The sequence below is a fragment of the Nyctereutes procyonoides genome, unplaced genomic scaffold (assembly GCF_905146905.1).
Source record: "Nyctereutes procyonoides isolate TBG_1078 unplaced genomic scaffold, NYPRO_anot_genome, whole genome shotgun sequence".
Classification (NCBI taxonomy): Eukaryota; Metazoa; Chordata; class Mammalia; order Carnivora; family Canidae; genus Nyctereutes; species Nyctereutes procyonoides.
The window spans coordinates 3,248,429-3,270,363 of NW_026575023.1; the positions used below are offsets into that span (position 1 = coordinate 3,248,429).

A 21,935-nucleotide genomic window follows, 5' to 3' on the forward strand; every position below is an offset into this window, starting at 1 on the left:
TTAAAGATCTTATTTATTTATCTATAGACACACACACACACACACACACAGAGAGAGAGAGAGGCAGAGATACAGGTAGAGGGTGAAGCAGGCTCCATGCAGGGAGCTTGATTGGGACTTGATCCTGGGATTCCAGGATCACCAGAGGCCACCAGACTCCAGAATCCAGGCCACCCATGTGTCCCAGTTGTGCTATTTTAGTACTTGAGAGTAGAAGTGATGGCTTTGGAAGAGCATGGTGTTAGGTATGAAGAGAAATGAATGGATATGAGGGACATAGAGGGGATAAACTCACAAGGGTTGGTAATAGATTGGATATTTAGAATGATAGAGGACAGTAGGTCAAAGATGAATTCTAGGTTTTTGGTTTGGAAAAGTGAATAAATGTTGTTGTCCTTATGGGAACAGGGCTATTGGAAGAAGGCTACTATGATGTGAGGAGAACATGAGTTTGATTATGAGACATAATATATTTGAGATTTAAAAAACAACAACAGCCAGGTAGATATATTAAGCTGGCAGTTGGGTGAAAAGGTCTGAAGTACAGAAGAAAAATCTGGGCTTGAGACCAAGTGAGTCATTAGATAAGTATTGGTTGAAGTAATATTCATGGATGAGATCATCTAAAGATACAAAAGTGTGACTGGAGAGGAGAGCAAGGTCAAAGCCTTGGGGAATTTCAACATTGAATATTCGTGTCCAGGAGGGTGACCCTGTAAGGACACAGAGGAGTGGCTGGAGAGGCAGGATAGGAAAAACAGATGAATGAATATTATGCTTGAAAGTCACAAAATCATAGACTTTTTATGTTAGAATGTACTATAAAAATCATCTGCTCTAATGATTTTATTTCACTGATGAGTAAACAGAGCTAGAAAATACATGTGAACTGCCTAATGTAATAGAATGTTCTGAGACTATTCTGCTTATTAAGTATAACAATGTTGTCTGTGGGACAAGGATAATGATAGTACTCATGTTACCATTGGGAAATGGTGTGATCCTTGGATTTGGAGTCAGGAGACCTTGGTTTGAATTCTGGTTCTACTACTCTTCACTTGACTGACCTGTTTCCTCATCTCACAACCTTTACTTTACCCATCTATAAAAATGATTTGTTAATTCATGTGGCTGTTGTAAACTGGAGGTTAGAAAGTGCCTTGTAAACTGTAAATTAACACTGCATTAGAGTATAATTCATATAGTGTTTTTTTCATATAGTGTTTTTAATGTTCAAAGTGTTTTCACAGAAGGATAAATATTTCAAGGGAAATCTTTCTCTGCCAGATGTTTAGATATATTGTAAAACCACAGTACTCGAAATAGCATCGTACTGGTACAGGCAAAGATTAATCAATGAAGAAAAAGTATAGAAAAAAGAAAAGGAGCAATTTAGTGTATAATAAAGGTGGCCTGACAAATCCATTGCACTATTTAACACACTGTTTTGGTACTACCACGTAGGTATTTTGGGAATAAAGCTGGATCTCTGCAAAGTAAATTACAGATGAATAAAAGATAAAACTATAAAAACTGAAATAATAAAACTATAAAAAGAAAACGAAGGTGAATATTATAAAGAGAATTTAGAGTGGAGAAAGCCATTTTTAGCTTGACACAAAAGTGAGAAATCATAAAAAAGATTGATAATTTGGCTATATGAAAAACTAAATGTTTAACATTTAGAAAAACCTACAATGTAAACAAGTTTGAGAGTCAAATCATATTATTAGAGAAATATATGCAATTTGAATGATAGGCAGCTTTGATATTCTAGTAAGGATAAGTCTTTTAATTTTTCCAAATCCACATACAATAGACAAGAGCTCCAGAAGAAAATGGGAAAGGTCATGACCAGGCAATTCTCACCTACTGGATTAGCAACCATTAAAATGATTTACAATGCTGCATCATATTAATGCTGTGGGGAAATAAGCATACCTGTGTGTACCTATGTACTGCTGTTGAGAAAGTGAACTGGAGCACTTCTGGAGTTTAGTCTAAAAATTAATCTTAAAAATGCATTAGGCCACTAAATTTGATATAAGCAAGTGATTGAATAAATATATGGAGAGAATATACAAATAGAAGAATTTTAAATAGTCTTCAAATATTCAGAGCATAGCTCTCCACTCTTCTAACTCCTTATGTGTGGCTTAGACATAGTGTCTTTCTTCTAAAGAGTATGATATGGAAAAGGGAGGGAATAACTTTACAATGTTGAAACCTGATGAACACTGTTTCAGCTGGGTGATTAAGTCAATAGTGATAAGTCATATACTGACAGTGTAATGAACCCCCTTCATGTGATGGAATGAAAATGATACTTTTCCTCTTTGGTCTTCTTCCCTCCCCAAAACCTGTAACTCCACTCTAAACAAGAGAAAATATTGGTGAAAAAAAGGCCACTTGCAGTACTCTGCAAAATGTCAAGGTTCTCGAAAACAAGGAACATCTTAGGAACTGTCATAGAGTCTCTCCCCAAATCACTGATTCAGCTACTTATTCTGATCTCATTAAACATTTAAATGATATACCTAACTTCATTTGGTCTAATCCCATGCTAACTAAGCAGATGTTTCATAACTTGGCTTCCAGCGAAGTTTGCCTCTGGGGGAAAATGTGTTAGACAAGTCAATGATTCAGTCCTTCAGCCATAAGAGTTCTCATTATAGATTAACTTAGTGGTTCCCAAAGTGTGGTCCTTGGACCATTAGCACCAGGTATCACCTGGGAACTTAGAAATGCAAATTTTTGGATCCACCCTAGACCTACCTATTGAATCAGCAAGCTCTGACATCAGGACCCAGAAATCCGTGTTTTGACAAGCCTGACAGGTGACTCTGTTACATGCTAAAGTTTTAGAGCCATTGGATTAATTTGTATTCTTAGGACTCTTTAAAAAGGTAAGCAAGTTGACCTTGAGATTGGTCAACTCTGACTCTGCGGGTTAAAGACCAGACTCTAGTCCATGGTCATAAATGAATGCAAAAGGTCCACTTGTGGGGTTTCCTGGCAGGCCTCTTCAAGTGAAAGCCTGACCTTGCTTTGTATATTTTCTATGCCAATCATTGAACCAGAGAGTAAGATGTTGTCTAGACTATGTTATTACTGACATGCAAATATGTCTGTTAACACCTGCTACCTGTGCATTTAATTGGACAAGAAAAAAGGAAAGAAGGCAAAATGGAAAGAATTAAAAAGGCAATTTCAAGGAGAGCAGTCATAAACGCTCAACTTAAACAAACAGCAGACTTCCAGCCTTTGAAGTCATAATCATATAAAATAAGAATTTACTCAAGAGCTTTCTAATGCTTTTCACTTATAACTTAAAAAATGTAAAGAACCAGTATACTAGAAAGTTAACTTGGAAAAAGCCCAAAGAAACACATCTTTTACTATACAGGGAATTAAAATATGCAGAGCATTTAGTAATTACAAATAGATCACAAAATATTAGATTTATTATCAAATTTGTTTTATGATGGAATAAAGAGCAAAGACAAATATTAACTTACCAGAGATTCAATTCTTCCACTCAAAGTCCTGTATTCTTGTGTCCCTGGTGAATTTAATTGATTACTATATTGGACATTTAGGATTTGAAAACTGCTATGGTAAAAGTAAGACTTTTGATCTGGAAAACAAAGAAAAGGCAGAGTCAGTCTCACCACTAAGTACTTTAATTTACTCTGGATTACGGGATGCCATATTACACAATTAAAAAAGTTTGGTTCTCTTAGAGAAAGCCCCAAACTTATTAGAAATGTAGCTATAATAAAATTATTTTCTTTCAGTTTTTTTTTGAAAAACTGACAGATTTAAGAAATGTAAGGATGTAAGATGTAAGGATGTAAGAAAACGAGAGCAGCATTATTTGTGAAATTAAACTGCTGAGATGTATCATAATTTTCATTTTTACTATGTTTTAGGGAGATTTATGATTGCTGATTTATTCATTCAAGAAGTATTAATGAATGTCTATAATATGCTCTTATTCATTTATCACTAAGGAATAACCCAAAGGAATTCTGAATAGTTTTAAAAATTATTTCAAATAATTATCGTTGTAGAGGAATTGATGGCTTGTCCTTAGTTTTTTAGACTAAGCTAGAAAATAAGCCTTTGAACAAGATAACAGATTGGTTGTCCAGTGTGAATTGTTTTTACCAAAAATAAGCCTTCCAGAGGACATATTCAGCCATGTGAAGAAAGTAAACATTTCCAAAACACGCTGTATACATCTTAGAAACGTTATGAACATGGATGTAATTTAACCTGTCCCAGGAAAAATCTCTGCTTTCTTTTGATCATTCATATGTATAATTTATGCAGAGAATTACCTCAATCACGGGAAAGAGCTGGAGAGCCTGGTGGAAGGGTAATATAGTCCTTTGTGGTGGAAGGACAAGTCTTTTGAGGGCAATGAATGGTCACTGGGACACATTCTGAAGAGCACTAACCTAGACTCCTCCACCTGTGTGATAATATAGTGCCATTAAGAGTGAAAATTCATTAATTTATTGGAAATTTGAGGTTTCATGCCTATGTAATTCACCTTAGATGTAGTCAACTTCAGGTGATTTGATAGCAAAATGTAGCTATAATTTTATAATTAGCATGACAGAAAAGATTATTCATTATCACTGGTTTTCCTAATGTTGGTAATTTTATTATACCCTCAAGAGTTTTTCAACTTTCACATAAATAAACAGTTTTGCCTATTTACAAGAGAACATACAACAAATTATATTCTGTCTCTCCATACTTATACATACCCATGTACCTACACACATACTCACACATGTGATTTCAATGATTTACAGAATTATAACTGGAATAAAATAACCCCAAAGTGCATTTTAAGTGAAAAAAGCAGATTATAGCATATATTATTTAGTGAATTTGACAGATTTTATTTATCTACATTAAAATATCTGAAAGAATATTCACTGGGATATTAAGAACATTATTTATGAGTAAACAGGGTATCATGTATTCTTTATATTGTTTCTTGCCCATGTGTCCTATATTTTTGTATTATAATAATAATAAGAGAAATAATAAAAGGAGATTCTTTTTAAATTTTGTTCTTACTTCTTATCTTTCATAATGGTCCTCTCAAGATTGTTTTATCTGGAGAAAGATCATGAATTAACAAATACTAACAGATTTTTATTTTTATAATTTTTTTTATTTATTTATGATAGTCACAGAGAGAGAGAGAGAGAGAGGCAGAGACACAGGCAGAGGGAGAAGCAGGCTCCATGCACCGGGAGCCTGACGTGAGATTCAATCCCGGGTCTCCAGGATCACGCCCTGGGCCAAAGGCAGGTGCCAAACCGCTGCGCCACCCAGGATCCCTGAATTAACAAATACTAACAGATTTTTAGATGTTGAAACTTAAAGTTCTTTGCAATATATCACTTTTACAATTTTATTGTGTTATTATATGAAGAAGGAAATAATGATATTAAATGAGAAAACAAAATAGGCAAATTTTGGCTATTTTGGCTAGAATAATTCTTGCCTGGGTAATGATGTCTATTATGCTAAAAAAAGAGAGAGAAGAGAAAAAAGTACTGATTGAAGGGAAAATATAGACATAAACATATATTTAGGGATATATGACATACAATTATGTTATATTAAGAAAGAAAAGTGGCAATAAAAGAGAGAATGCCAGACTTTTCATCTGAAGACATATTTAGTTATTTGGTTTGAAAAGTAGAACTTTGAGTCTTCTAAGTACTTACCAAAAGCTAAGAAGTGGATGAGTAGAGCTATGGTTACGGCCAGGATTACCACCCCTGCCACAACAACGAAACACACTATATATGGATTCAGGAATCTTGAGCCTGATGGCACCCGTGCTGGCCTTAAAACAAGAGAAAATGATCAGAGACTAATCCTTTCACTCAGAGAAGCCATTACTTCAGTGCTCATGAACATTTTCTGCCTTCCTAAGTCTTTTAGCCTGAATATAGTTTTGTTTTTTTTTAAGATTTTATTTATATATTCATGAGAGAATATATAATCCCCACAGGGAGCCTGATGAGGGGCTTGATCCCAGGACCCGGGGATCATGACCTGAGCCAAAGGCAAAGGCTCAACTCCTGAGCCACCCAGGTGCCCCAACATAGTTCTGTTTATAGGAAACAACATGATTCTTGATCAGGATATGATCCTGAAATTGAACCTGAACTAACAACATTCTCCTTAATGACTTTTCTTTCAAAATTTTTTTTCAGCACAAAAATGCTGACATTTTGGTAGTTTGATGAAAGGATAAGTAAATCTGGCCTATGCTTTGCAATCATTTTCCCTTCTTCTGCCAGTTGATGAGGTTCTCAAGAGTAACAACTAATTGTACTGTTTTATTGTCTTTCCAAGACACTATGTTGGACACTTACTATAATAAATCTCCCTTAACTGGGCACCATCTCCACCAGTGTACAGAAGGGGAGTCATTCTGGGTGGGGAGAGGGGCGGAGGGATTCAGAACGTAGCATTTCTCACTGTCATATTCTCTATATTATTAAAAATGGGGTGTGACCAGAGGTTAAGTGCTCAGATCTAGGAGAGTAGCAAGCTCCTGAAGTGAATTAGAACTGTCCCAATACCAGATTTGTGTGATTTATTATTTTCCACCATGAGTTTGTCAACTGCAGTCTAAGCCAATACATTTGTGCTAATATAATATCTGGTAATTATTAGGTCCTATCTTCTTCACGCCCTCCCCACAACCACATACACTTGCACTGGGGAGGTAACCAGAAGGGCTGTGTGAATTTCTGTTTTATCACTTCTTTGCTTAGGGATCATGTTGTCATTTATCTGAGACTTTCCTATTCTGACAAATGGTATTAATAATATCTGCCTCACAGGCCGTCTTGAAGATCAATGAGGTTATGTTAGGAAATATATTTCTAGTTAAATAGGTTATCTACTAGGGCATGTGCCTCTTGAGGGGAAAGACAGCATGCATGTTTATGTTTCTGACACTTTGCAGAGTGCCTGGCACGAATAGGCAGTTCATAAATATTCATAATATTTAAAAATATTTGTTACATATGTTAACTTCTGAGCATGTTTCAGATATAAAGCCTTAACATAGCTGAAAAGCAGTTACATTTAGCAAGAATATAGTCTTTCATTTTTCCTATTTGTTTTGCCAACATTCTGATATAAGTGTAAAGAGAATACTGTGAGGGTCAGTGATTCCCAGACACTTAGTTTCCATAGCAGGGTTGCCTGATGTTGTTTGGGCTCTACACAACTCACAGACTTATAGAAGAGCACTTCCTGGTGTTTTGCACCAGGTGTGTACCACCTGCACATTGTATTCTGTGGTTCCGGGACCAGTAACATATCAGGCGATTGTTAGAAGCCAACCTAGACTTGGCCAACTTTCAGTTTTGGAGAATAAAGACATTAAACATACAGACCATGCTCAAACATTATCAGTTAGTGAAAGGTCATTCACGTGAAGTAGGAAGGACATAATCTCAGGCTAACATAAAATGAGTGATTTAGCTTTAGCTTTATATCTTTTTACTATATTGCTCTTATTTGTTCATTTTGCTATACTGGTGAAAATCGACCTTTAATGACACATGTCCAGAGTCCAACATTTGGAAACTCCTACTGTGGTAAACTCCAAATGGAAAAAATTGGCACTTTAACCTTTGCTGATTCTAAAGACTCAGTTTACTTATCTGTCACCATATGTAGTCACTGAGCCAATGACATGCAATCACAAATGCACAGTGTTTGGCATTTGTGATGTCAGTAAATGTTAGTGGGTGCTGAGTAGTGGCAGAGCCAAAAGGAGACAGAATTGGGGTCCAGGGTAAACCCCAAAGCCTGAATAATTTCCAAACTGATTGATCCTTTTCCTCAACCGGAAATGAATTTATGTGTCAAGATTTACGAGTGTGTAGAAGAAGTGCTGACAAACAAGAAGTAAGCTGGAGGCCGAAAACAAAAACCAAAGGCTAGAGTCAGCATGTGCTGTGTTAGCTTGGATAAGGCTCCCTTGGGAATGACTTTAGCGCCGACTTTGCTTCAGTTCATGGAAAACACCTTAAACTCAATGACTAAAAAAGCATCATGAGACATATGACTCAATAAACAATGGGTGTGTAGCTCAAATCACCTTAATCTCACATGCCATAATTAATTGCATAAGAATGGAATGTTCCACCCTGTAGAAACAGCTGAAGAATTATCTACTCTCTTGTTGGTAGCACAACTTGTCATTGAACGTTTGTATGTGGTTGATGACAAAGAATATGCTAACACAAACTACCTTGTGTGCAATATTTACTTTGTTGACTATTAGAGATAAATGTTTGCAAAAACTGAATTTTGACTCGATGCGATGGAAATCTGTGCAAGAAAATACTTTGCTTTCAAAGCTGGTTCCTGATCAGTGAGATTTTTAGTGCTCGTGTTTGAACAAAGTAAAACAAATAATTCAGTTATAACATGTTTAACCAGCTTCTCCTTCTCTTTCACTTTCTTTTATTGACTTGGAAAAGTTAACAATGTTGGAAAATTTATTCAATACCTTTGAGAGTCTAAGCATCAGGCATTGAACATGTATATCGCCAGTCTTCACAATTGTAAAGCAGGTATTATGATCCCTGTTTTGAGGATAGGGAAACTAAAGCTCAGAGAGTAAATAACTCAAAATTACTCAGGAGTGGCAGAGCTGAGAACTGAAACTAGGTTGTTCTAAGTCAAAGCACATGCACTTCCTTTCACAGACAAGACCTCCCTCACACTAAGGAAGACAGGAAAGCTTTGGGACTCTCCTATCTCTTTTGACTTCATTTGGGGGAAGCAAAAGTGATCAACATCCACTGAGTGCTAGGACTCTGTCTTACACAAAGCAAGTGTGCAATAAAATAATTGTTCATTTAATTTTAATTTGAAAGAAAAATATTAATATATCAAAGTTATTTAGGAATATTAATTAATCTTTGCCATTGACACATAGTTATAACCAATATAGGGCTATGGATTAATAGAGCCATTGGCAATCATTTCCATTATCTGCAAGAATGGAGGAAAACAGTGACAGGGTAATTGCAAATTCAAATGTATATGGTATGTATATAAAGGACTTATAGACAATTTTGTGTCCTTTTAAGTAAGATTTCAGGTATCATAGTAATCAAGATTTGGTCCACAGTCATCTTCTCCTGCAAAACATTCTTCCTTGATAATCCCAGTTAAAGACCATGGTATCAGGAAGCACTTTATAGGATAACATTTCCTAGGATAGATCCTCAGCCCAGAACTCTGTCTTTGAGCTCCATGCCATCATTGCCAGTCACCACCAGACACCTTATGGATGCTTTACAACTTCCCAAAATGTGAGAGGTCTGGGAATGGGGTGAAGGTGAGATATTTTCTCCCTGGATTTTTACCAGTCTCAGAGGATTCCAACTGTCACTTGATCACCAAGCCTTGATTGGTGTTTCCAATTGTCCTCCCTCCAGAAGGGATTTTGCAGCTCTTGGGCTGGAAGGAAGCTGTGTGTGTGTATGTTGTGTTTATGAGTGTATATCTTGCACTCACGCATTGTCCTCTGCTATTTTTATTTAGGTTGTAGGTGTGAGGAGAGACTGTGTGTAGGGGGAAAGAAAGGTGAGACAGCTTCATTGTCTCTGAAATGAGAGCTTCCTTTTGCTTTCTCTATTGCCTGAGAGCTTTGGGTCTGGAGGCCTGGCCACCAGGCCATGGGCTGCCCAAGTATGAAACCTAGAGGTGGTGGTTCATACCCAAACCACAGCCTGTATGTCTCTGGGGAACTTCTTTCTTTAAAGGGAAGGAGATGAGGGGCTGTGAATTGGTTGCTAGTTTCTGAGTTTTACCTAGTAAAGTAGAATCTAAGAAAAAAAAAAAAAAAGAAAGAAACCCATTCTGAAACTGAACTTTTCTCCCAGCACCACACTCCCTACTATTTCTAAAATTGATGAATGTCACTCCCATCTGCCTGGTGCCCTAAGTTGGAGAGCTAGGAATTAGCTGCACCTGATCCCTCCTGGTCACTTATCACATTCAAGAGGTCACCACACAGTTTTTATCTTATACTTAAATCTTTTTTTCCTATGCCCTCTATTGTATTCTTAATTTTGACTGTTATCACTTGACTTACATTACTTGAAATGCCTCTTAACTGGTCTCCCTTCTTCCATTAACTCAGTCATTGTTACTGTCATTAATTAGTTAACACAAGAGGCGTTTGGTGAGTGACTTCAATGTTCTAGGAACTGGAATACAATGAAAAGAAACAGACAAACATAGCAGTCCTAATGGTGAAGGGAGAAGGAATGAATAAGATAAATAAAATAAGGGGAAAAAGCATAGAGGTGGGAAAGGAAGTGTGTATATGGTGCTGAAAATTTAGGTAGAGTGGCCAAGAAAGGCCACACTGAGAAGGTGACATTTGAATAAAGACCAGAAGCAGGTGAGTTAGCAAGCTATGAAGATACCAGGAGATGAATGATTTCAGCAGTGGTAAGAATAGGTACTGAGCCAGAAGCTTGCTTGGTAAATTTGAGAAACAGCAAGGGGGGGGGGCAGCTGGACTGGGGTAGAATGAACAAGGTAGAGGTGGTGAGCATGAAAGAGAGATAAGGTCAGAAAGATAGGAATAGGAGTTAGCAGGTGGGGAAGATCTTTTAGGGCTTTGCATGTAAGGGCTTTGGTCTGCCTTCTGAGTGAAATGAAAAGTCTTTGAGGGTTTTGAGCAAAGGAGTGACATCAGATCTATTTCTCTAATAGGATCACTGGGTGATGGGATGAAGAGGGGGATGACAGGTCATTCAGTAATTGAGGTGAGAAATAATAGTATTTTAGACAAGCATGGTGGTAAGGGAGGTGGTGAGAAATGTCTAATCTGTATATATTTTTAATTTAGCCCCTAAAGGATTTGCTGATGATTCCCTTATGAAATATGGGAAAAAGAGAAATCTAGATTGAATTCAAGATTTTTACTTCATTCTACTCAACTTTTCAAATCCTTCCTGAGTTGTTTGAATTTACATCTTAAGTTTGGACACTCTCCCCTTCCCCTGCTTCACTTGACACTTATCTGTATAGCTTGTCAGATCCTCAGGATGTCATCCAAACCTTCCACATGCCATTGAAAGCCCTTCACAGTCCCCTGTGCAGCTTCAGCTCCTGCCATATCCCCCTCTTAACTCCAGCCAGCCCAAATGAGACAGCCACTTCCGTATGTGATGACCCTTTGCCTAGAAAATCTTATGCCTCAACTGTGTGCTAGATTCCCATTTTGTTCTTAAGGTAATTCAACCATCTTTCTTTTCCCTCCAGGTTGATACCTTCTTCTCCCAGAGCTTCCCCTCATCCGATCTCATACTGCCCAGTGAATTTCTCTATTCTAGTCCTTATTGCACCTGTCTCTAGGCTCTAACTCATGAAGAGTGGACATATATCTTGTCTGTCAGGACATATCCCATCCCTAGCACAAAACCCATTACAGAGTCCACATCAGGAATTATTTATGAAAAAATTGATGAATGACAATGCAAAGAGGGGTTTAAAAAATTTGACTATAATTTGGAGGAACTTTATATAGGATTATATAATGTGCATTTTTGTTTTAAATACTGACAAAATATAGACTGGAGAATAATCTCTGCCATCTAATGAGTGCTTGCCATGTACCTGGCACTGTGTTGAGTGTTTATACATCATTTAATTTAATCCTTGTAAATAAGCTTAGTTTACAGATGTTGAAATAGAAGCTTACTTACTCAGCTAGTAAGTGATGAGCTGGAATGTGAATCCAGGTCTGTCAAGCTCAAACTGCAAATGTCCACATCAAATGGGAAGAGATTTTTCTGTTAATTATGTTGTTGTTGTTATTCATTTCTATCACTCTACCTTATTGTTGATGCAAGGAAATGGAAGGTTCAAAAATACTGCTGTAGACCTTATGTCACAGGATATTCAAACACATATATTTGAATATGTGTGTGTTTATGTTACATTATACATTGGAGTTATGAAGACTATGAGAAATAGTCCAAAGTAAAGGGACTTAGTTTATTTTAGTCCATTTCATTAACTCTAGATGTTTACCACTAGGCAGGAAGTAGAGACTACCTAATTCAGTATATTAACTTTTTTCAGTTGAGAAACACTGCGTTTAAACAAGGTCTTGTTTAGAAGCTCAATGATGGAAAACACATTAAATGGAATAGATTTTCTGCTTTAATTTGGGATGGGAGAAAAGGATCCCCTCCTCCTCTTTCCAGCAAATTTTCACTGATCTAGTCCAACATTTTTCTTTTTTTCTTAAGTTTTTTTCTTCTTGGTAAACTCAAGTCCAGTGTAAAAGGAAAGAGAGACACGAGGATTATTCTGATTGCATGGTGGCAGAGACAGTGCCACAGTTTTAAGACTTCCTGAATATATTTATTTTATTAAACCATGGTGCATTCTGAAAACTCTAGGTTCATATGGAAGATTAGAATCTTATCCTTGAATCACAAACCCACACCACGTTGTGTGTGTATGCCTTTGGAATGTCCTATGTGACTTTCTTTTAATTTAGGGACTTATGTGCCAGTTTATTTTTATCTTGAGTAGTTTTTAAATAAGTTTAAAATCACCTTATACTTTCTGAGGATACAGAGGCTGCTCAAGTAGTCAGGGACCTGAGCTAACTTATGTAATACTTTGGTGAGAATTAGGAAAAGGCAGCTTTTCTGGGAGACAGAGGCAATTATAAAAGGGTGCTCCTTGGGCTGCATGCAGCTACCCTCTGGGACAGACAACTTGGCAGGAAGCATAGGCTCCTTCCTTCTCAGCTTCCAATCTTCCCCTGAGCCATGCAATTTTGTGCATTGCACAAACTTCACAACTGTATATAGCAGACCTGAAGTGGTGTGTTGAAGTTCCGGAAACTTCTACGTATAGGAAAAGCCAATCCAGGATTCAAATTCTTCTCACAAAGTTTGCAAGTTGATATGAACAAATGACTAATGTGTGTGTGTGTGTGTGTGTGTGTGTGCGCACATGTGCGTGCGTGCATGCATATATGTATGTATCTAGTAGTGGAGTTGGGAGGTGATGATGTTTTATGAGATCCTGCTGCTAATGAAGTTAAGATTGTGGACTCAATTGCTTCACAGGCTAGTTAAGCTTTTTCTTTCGTAGGATTTCATATATACTCTGGAACTTGGGTTCTTCTAAATAAATCAAGGTCATAGAATGAATCCCAGGAGAGAGTGTGGCCACAAGAAGGCAAATCTACCTTTATTGCTGGGGGAAAAATAAATGCCTTCTCTAATGATGCTCTATTCATACTTGTCTAATTGGTCCTAAAATTGAAGGAATCGTTTTCTTATACTGGAAGTCCATGGGCCTTTTCTCCATTTTATTTTATTATACTATTGAAATGTATTTCAAGATAATTTACCACAATTATTGCCTGATTTAGAAAAATTTCATTGAGTCCTAGTGATTGAGGCTGCATTAAACAACTACTAGAGAAAGAATATATCGTAGGTCATGCTCCATCATAGTGTATCAAATCTTAATTTATTTGGACCCTGATAAGTTGAAAAATGGTTTTAGTTTTATAATATTTTCTTTGTTAATAATGTTCACTTTATGTTTGTGCAATAAATAAGGCAGATACTGACATTTTTTGCAATTAAAAATGATTTCTTCTTTGATGAGATTTTCTTTGTTCCAATAGCAGTCATATTTTTGAAATAAAAGATTTGAGATATAAAAGATTTGTTTAGTTGACTTTAAACTTCTGAGCATCGTGTTTAGTTCTCACATTGTAAAAGATTTCTACAGGGATGTGGAGAAAGACCTGGAGTTAGGGGATTTACATTGTAGAGTTAATCTTGTGTAATTATTAATAGAAGATGTCTAAAGATTATTGACAGACTCAGTTAAGGACTTGGAGGCATATTCTAGTTATTGCTTTGCTACACTTAATCTATACTTGCTTTTATAAGAAAGGCCATCTTTGCTGGAACTCAACAGCTGCCCAAAGGGTAGGTTCTTGCTCCCCTAATTGAGATTATGGAGGCTTCGCAGTATGCAAATGGGCACAGTGGCATTATGGTAGATGGTGGCATGGTCTACAAAGGTGAGCCTACCTAGATGATTTGAAAACAACAGAACAGATAGAAATATTTCTTCTCATGGTGCTGATACTTTAAATGCATTTCTGTAGAATTCATCAATCCAGAAAGTAATGGGAGCAATATTTTGTTGACTCTACCATTGTCGAAGAATATATACCTAGTGTTTCAATAACAACAGTCACGACAGAAATTCCTGAGAGAAGTTTTATCCATCTCCTTGCTAATTAATGTTAGGGAGAGCCTAGCATGTACTCTATGTACTCTAGAGGGCACTGCTATTCAATGTTCTGAGCTCTAGAAAGTTTAGCTATTGACAGAACCATTGAACCTAGAGCAGGTTCTAAGCAATGAACAATTATTTAGTTGAAGATTTGCTTCCATGTCTGTTTTCCGCCAAACAAAATTTTTGTCCTTAACTAGATTTAGTTTTCAAGAAATTAGGTGTTTTTCTCCCGCCCTTCTCTTTTCTTTATTCTTTTCCTTGTTTTCCTTTCCTTTTGTTCTTTATTTTTGACTGGAGATGATCTGTAACCTTTATTGGCATCAACATGATTTAGCCGACTTTCTGAAAATTATAAGGAAGTATTCATGACAGTATAAATATGTGATATTTTATTGTCAGAAGGCTCTTTGGGAAATGAGTACTTGAGATTTTTAAGCTTAAGCATATCTAGTGGGATGATTTTGGTGATGGTGGCACAACTCCATAAATATGCTAGTAACCACTGAATTGTATACCCTTAAACAAGTGAGCTTTATGGTATAGAATTACATCTCAAAAAACTGTTAAAAATTAAAGTCATTTTTATTTTTATTTATTTATTTATTTTTAAGATTTTATTTATTTATTTCTAAGAGACACAGAGAGAGAGGTAGAGACATAGGCAGAGGGAGAAGCAGGCTCCCTGTGGTGAGCCTGAAGTGGACTCAGTCCCAGAACCCCAGGATCACGACCTGAGCCAAAGGCAGATGCTCAACCACTGAGCCACCCAGGTGCCCTTAAAGTCATTTTTAAATGATTGTTATCTTCCTCCAATAACACAATTATTAAGGTGTCAGTGAATAATTGACAGTGAGGGTAGGCTTGAACTCCCAGAAGCAGCAAAGGACTCAATAGCCCATTCAATTCAAGTTTCAATCCCAGCGCCATGCAATTCTCAGTGAGGTACTGGGATCCAGTGGTGTAATATTGTTGATAGCAAGCAATTGGTTTCAAATAATAGTTAAAGCCTCAGAGTTTTGAAATGTTTACTTCTTACACAATTCAGAGCAGATAATTCTAGCATAACATTGCTCTTACTGACTTGCATTTTCTTATATTTTGGGGTGGAGTTACAAGTAGTGCATGGGGAATTGCTTATAAGCCTGGTTAGATACATGGGAGTGTGTCACACATATTATTGTCATGTGTCAGGGTGGGGAAGAAAGGCTGGTAAGCCTCAGAAGTAAGCTTATATTTAAATTCAAGCTGTGAAATGATAAAACCCATTTGTTCTTTACACATTCTCCAATTCTCCTGTTTCTTCCTTCCCATATGTGCCATGACCTGACTTGACAGCAATGTTTCCCAAGCTTAGTTGAGCACAGAAGTATTTATTCCTGAAATACCTAACATTTTGAGGAATACAATGTTCCCAGAATGCATATAAGAAAATGCTGCTCTGTGAGTTCTAACTTGCCCAAAGCCTTAAGTGTTTCTGCAGGAGAGGCATGGGAACTATTGCACACCCAGCTTAGAGGGCATGCTTATTCATATTTAAATATACAAGGATGCTTCTTGCTTACCTCTCTCCCCATTTTGGATACTTGAGAAATGACTGTTTAGCTGTTAAGTTTAATTGTAGTTGTTTAGTGCTTTGTCAAAATTACTGACCCTAACATGGAACTAGATACATATTTCTTTCTACAGAAAATAAACGAGTAAAGGATTTAGGGGCCCTTACATCCAGTTCAATCTGACTTGATTTTTAATGGGAAACTGACAGTGTCAAGATATTTCATTATTTCTACAAAGTGAGTCCCACGGAGGTGAAGAATTTGGTACATCACACTCTAAAGAAGCACAAGGCAGCATTTTTGGCCCTAAATGTGTTTGATATGATTATTATATATAGACCCAAATACAAAAAAAAAAATCTAAAGATTGCCAGGAAACCATCCTGCTTAATTTGTATAGAAGGATATATGCCACGTTTTGCTTGGGGAGGGGAGCAGGGAGGCAGGGAAGGAGATACTGTGAATGACAGGGTAGAAGAAAGAAAAAAGAAAAGTATTTTTAAATGCATAGGCTAAGGAAGTAAAAATATACTAGTGAAGGGTCTAAAGCAAAAAGGACACTTCAGTACAATCTGGATGGCATAGGTTAATGGGCTGGATAGAATCTAAGAATTTCCTGGAATGCTTCTCTCAGGAGAGGGTTATTATCAGTAACTCAGAGGGGATGAGTGGAGAATGGAATCAGAACCCCACATCTATTCATTATAGTTAGTTATATTTTATTATATCTAGTACATGATAATTGTTCTCATGGAAAAAAAGGTGACTTCTAGTGAATCATGGATAAAAACCGAGATTAGGTGTTTCAAATGCTCTTGAGTAATATTTAGTTACATCGATACGTTTTTTAAAACATCTAGTACTTAACCTCTCCTGAATTTAATTCTAGAGGCCCCCTGCCCACATTGTCTACAGAAGCAGAAGAAAGAATTTATACTCTGAGTATCATTTTCCCAGGATGGTTTTGTGTTATAATGAAATGAACAGTGATACTAATATTTTTGAGGCTTACACAATAAAATATGTTCCTCAGAGCTTAGGAAAAATGCAGACATATCACTTATCTTGGGAAGTAGTACGTATAGTGGTGGGTAAAAAACCCTGTTGAAGCGGTTAGAAAAACTGCTTGACGTTTTTCTAACGTCAAGAAGAGGCAAATCACTTCTCTGGACTCCAGTTTTCTCATTTGTCCTTATACAAAGAATCAGTGAGTTTTCTTGTCACCTTCCCACTATTCTTTCTTCCTTTAAAAAGATGGCTCCTTCTCATTTCCATGAGCACTTTATTGGTACATGTTCTCACTTTTACTGCCCGCTCTATTTTTGCAAACACTATTTTTCAAGAAAGTCTGCTTACAAAGTCCTTATCTTCCTCCCTTTCCCCCTCACCCCTCCTCCCTAGTAGACTGTAAGCTCCATGAGTGGCAGCAGTTGAGAGCGTAGACACTGAAGCTCTACTAACTGGGTTCTAATCCATGTCTGCCATTTACTTTGTGAAACTGGGAAGTCACTTAACTTCTTGATTTCCGTACCTGCAAAATGAAGGTACCAGTAGTACCTACTTCCAGATTTTTGTGAGGACAAATGAATTAAATATTTGTTAACAGAACTAGAATTATGTCTGGTGCTTGGCCCTGTGTCAGTGCTTGGTCAATCAAATAAAGGAGGGCAGGCACTTCTGGTGATTAGTTCTCCATTGTATCTCCCAAAGTTTTTAAGTGGAGCTCTATAGGGGAGGATGGATTTGATGATGGAAGTGAGGCCCTGTTAACTCTGTAAACATGGCTCCTGTCATGGGCATGAAGAGATACACATATAAGGATTCTTTTCTGTCTCTGAAACTGGGTTTCTTCTATTTTTATATAAATCTTCTATGAAACACCAGTCCTGTCCATAATCTGTATTTTTAGTTACTACACAAGTAATATAGAATGATGATATAATACAATCGTGATAATCATGACTTTTTGTAATCAGACATGCCTAAGTGACCCATTGGCAAGTGATAAAACCCCTCTGAGCCTTAGTTTCCTAATTTATAAAATAAGGATTATCACATGCCTCAGAGGGTAGTGAGATTAAATGGGATGCTATTTGTAAAGTGCTTTAGAACTCTGGCATGTGTTGAATAAATGGTAAATTTACATTCCTCTTTTAGGTATAACCTAGCTTTAGCTGCAAATAATATAATTTTTTATAAATGGCATTTCTCAAGAGTGATAATGTCCTATAGAATCACAGAATGTTAGCAATAGAAGAGAGCTTCAGGAAGAACCACTCTGACTTCCCATTATGCAGAATACACTGATCTGCAGAGAGATTAGATGATGCTATGGGGAGGCCTGTTGACTTTTTTGTCTGATATATTTTTTTTAAAACCCAGGACATGGTGGGCACTCTATTAACAGTATTTATTAAATATATGTTAGAGAAATCAATAGTAACTGATTACTTACAATACCATTCTGCTAAGAACTGGGGCGATCTTAAAAATGGCCAAAAAGTGCCTTGCCTTAAAGCACTCCTGTCTTTCTGGGGGAGGATAAGATGTCTGTTAGCAACATTTTCCACAGTTGACCAATTCTTTTTTTTTTTTTTTTATTGAAACGCTGTCTTTTTTTTTTTTTTTTTAATGTCCATGATTCCACATTCTTTCTATCCTTCTTATTCCCTTTTATATGTCTTTTGCTGGTTGCTTCCTCTCTATTTAATCTTAAGTTTCTGATGTTGCTTCATGCTCTGTCTGGGTGTTCTCTTTTCTCTCTAGCTGATCTCATTCAATTAGTTTCAATTACCATCTAAACCAACTGTTCTCAAGTTCTTGTGTGCATGAGAATCAATTGAGAAGCTTGGAAAAACAGATTCTTGCATCCAACATCCAGGTAGACTGTTTCAGTAGATCTGGTCCTGCTACTCAGAAACCTTCATTTAAAAAAATTATTTATGTATTTTAGAGGGGAGGGGGAAGTACTCACATAAGAGGGAGGGGCAGAGGGAGAGGGAGAGAGAATCTGAAGCAGATTCCACGCTGAGTGCAGAGCCCAATGTGGGGCTCCAAGCCAGGCTTGATGCAGGGCTCAACCTCATGACCCAAGATCTTGACCTGAGCTGAAACAAAGAGTTGGACGCTCAACCAACTGCATCACCCAGGTGCCTCAGAAACCTTCATTTTTAAATAAGTATTTTAGGGGATTGAGATAGAGATTATATACTTGAAATATACACTCTGGAAAACACTGATCTACACGTGATTTTAAAGCCATAATACCAATTACATCTTTCACATATTCCCACTTGATATTTAGAACTCAACATTTCTAAAGCTGAATTGATTGTCTGCTCCCTCCTAACACTCACAAAGTCTTTCTGTCCCATCAAATAGACCCATTGTCAGTATTTTCTTTTTCAGTAAATGACACCAACATCCCTATAGTTACTTCTGTGGAAAAACTGAATGTCCTATTCACCACCTCTCTCACCTCTTATATCCAGTCAAGCACCAAGTCCCATCCTTTCTATTTATGTCTGTCTCCAGTTTTATTGCCATTCCCACCACTGTTGTCCATGACATCTTCATCCCTCTTCTGAAATAATGAACTAGCCTTCAACTGGTCTTTCTTCATCAATCTTCTTTCCCCAATGATTATCCTTTATAGACAACCAGAATGATCTGGGAAAAATCCTAATACAATAATGTCTCTGCCCTCATCAAATTTTTTAAAAAGATTTTATTCATTCATTTATGAGAGAGGCAGAGACATAAGCAGAGGAAAAAGCAGGCTCCCTGAGGGGAGCCCAATTAGGGACTCAATCCCTGGACCTTGGGATCATGACCTGAGCCAAAGGCAGATGCTCGACCACTGAGCCACCTAGGTGCCCCTGCTCTCATCAAATTTTTAACAGTTTTACATTTCTCTCATGATATAATCCCAACTCCTTAATATGGCATTTGAAGACCAGCATGATCTGTTTCTTGCCTGCATCATCTTATTAAACAAATCAAAATGAGATCACATATTTTCATATCAATCACTGATAGGGTTTTGTCTAGGAAGGTTGTGATTTTCATCAAAGACTATCTTTTGCTCTCCTGAGATTTCCATAGACTAAATGTGTTCAATGACAGTTGTTTCCATTCATCTTAATTAGTAAAAGCCACCTTCTCAAACTTTTTTTCATAGTATTACCACAGCTATAACTAGATAGATCCTTGCTTGCTTAAATGTTTTAGTGCTTGTCTTCCCAATAAACAATATGAGATCAGGGTTAAGGACTATGTGTTCTGTTTTTTATGTCTAGCACACTACACAGCTACTCTCAGGTATTATGCCCTCAAAAAAGCAGATATTTTTTAATGGATGAATAATGAATGAATGAATGAATGATCATGAGTACTCATAGTACTTATAAGGAATACTAAAATATAAAAGTACAAATAAAGTGCTTATGTATATAAGATTCAAAATGGCTTATTTTGCCACATTGAATTAATAGTTGCTTTAAAGCAAGAGCACTTTGGGTTTCCCAATGAATAATTGAGGACTTGAGGGAACACTGTTTGTCCTTGAATACCATCAGCTTATATAGTATTAAAAACCTTGGAACCAGTTGGAATCACACAGAAGCTAAGTGTAGCTACAGAAGAGAAATTGTACCTCAAATTACTCAGAATCTGGGGACTAGAAAAATGAAAAAAATCCAGTAACAGAAACTCAGAAAGTTTGACAAGTGGGCTAGGATAAAAATTAAGAGACAATGGTGTCTGAGGAGCTTTGTGAATATTGTATTTCAAGGAGGGAATGATCTGCTCTGGAGTAGTTAATTAACAATGAGTGCTGAGGTCTTACTATTGGATTTTGCAATGCAGACAATCACTGATGATCTGAAAAGAGCTATTTCAGTGCTGTAGGGATGAGAACCTTTTTTGAAGTGAGATAAGAGGGAATGGGTTAAAGCTAAACAGGTGCACACTCTATGACCCAGAAAATCCATTTTCAGGAGAAACTCTAGCATGTTTGTGCCATGAGATCCATTTGAGAATGTTCAGAGCTGCAGTATTTGTAATGGCAAAGGACCAGAAGAGCAGCTATGTAAGTTTGAGTATATTCTTAAAATGGAACATCATATAGTTGTGTGAATGAACAAATTATTACTATGTGTTTTATGAAACGTAATTTTGATTCCATTTATATTAATTTTATATATAGGTAGAACCAAATGATTTGGTATTTGGGGTTCTGTCTATGAACAGTAAAAGTGTAAAGAAAATCAAAGACATTTAGATAACATGTCAGATTACAGATTGGGCAAGATCGGAGAGGGCAGTTAGCAGACAGGATGTTAACAGGTGATGCTATTTTTCTTAATGATGACTACTTTGGGATTAATTTTTAAAATTAGTCTTGATGTGATACATTTTCCAATAAAAAGTATAAAAAGTGAAGGGACTGACTAGGGGAGGAAAATTGAAACACAGGCAATGGGTCTAGAGAAACGTTTGGAAGAGTTTTGCTATTGAGGGGAGGAAATGAGAAATAAGGCAGTAGCTGGAAGGGGGCTGTAGGTCAAAGAAGAGGTTTTTGCTTTGTTTTATTGTTTAACTGGACATAGTGTGGTATGTCTTTATGCTGATGGTAATTTTTTAGCAGAGAAGCAAACTGTTTTAATTCACTCTTTGCAATATTGAACTCAGGCGAATATTCCTGCCTAAGAAGTAAGATTGGCAGAATAAAAATTTGTCTAGGTTAGAAAAAATATGTTCAATGGCTCTTTTTAATATACTTCCTTGAAGCTTGAGCTCACATATTCTTTTATTAATCACTAAGACACTTGTTCATAAGTCTGGCAAATGGATACTCTAAATGTTCAATAGAATCTGCCATTTTCCTTCTGCTGAGTTAGTCATTAGTGTGTAAACTTTTCAAAAGTTAGTTTTATTTTCAATCATTTTAGATAGCTACCCAGTGAATGGTTTTATTAGGATGGTGCTTCTATTTTACTTATTATAAGCATA

General features: G+C 36.7%; 1 protein-coding gene across 1 annotated transcript in view; it reads right to left on the minus strand.

Annotated features, from left to right (window-relative positions):
* Nucleotides 1–21,935, minus strand: part of TMPRSS11D (transmembrane serine protease 11D) — a 57,424-nt gene that overhangs the window by 24,505 nt on the left and 10,984 nt on the right. Inside the window, exons 2-3 of the mRNA XM_055342469.1 lie at nucleotides 5,757–5,881; nucleotides 3,519–3,637 (exon numbers count right to left, since the gene is read on the minus strand). Coding sequence (XP_055198444.1) covers nucleotides 3,519–3,637; nucleotides 5,757–5,881 — 244 coding nt within the window. The remainder of the gene's footprint in view (nucleotides 1–3,518; nucleotides 3,638–5,756; nucleotides 5,882–21,935) is intronic.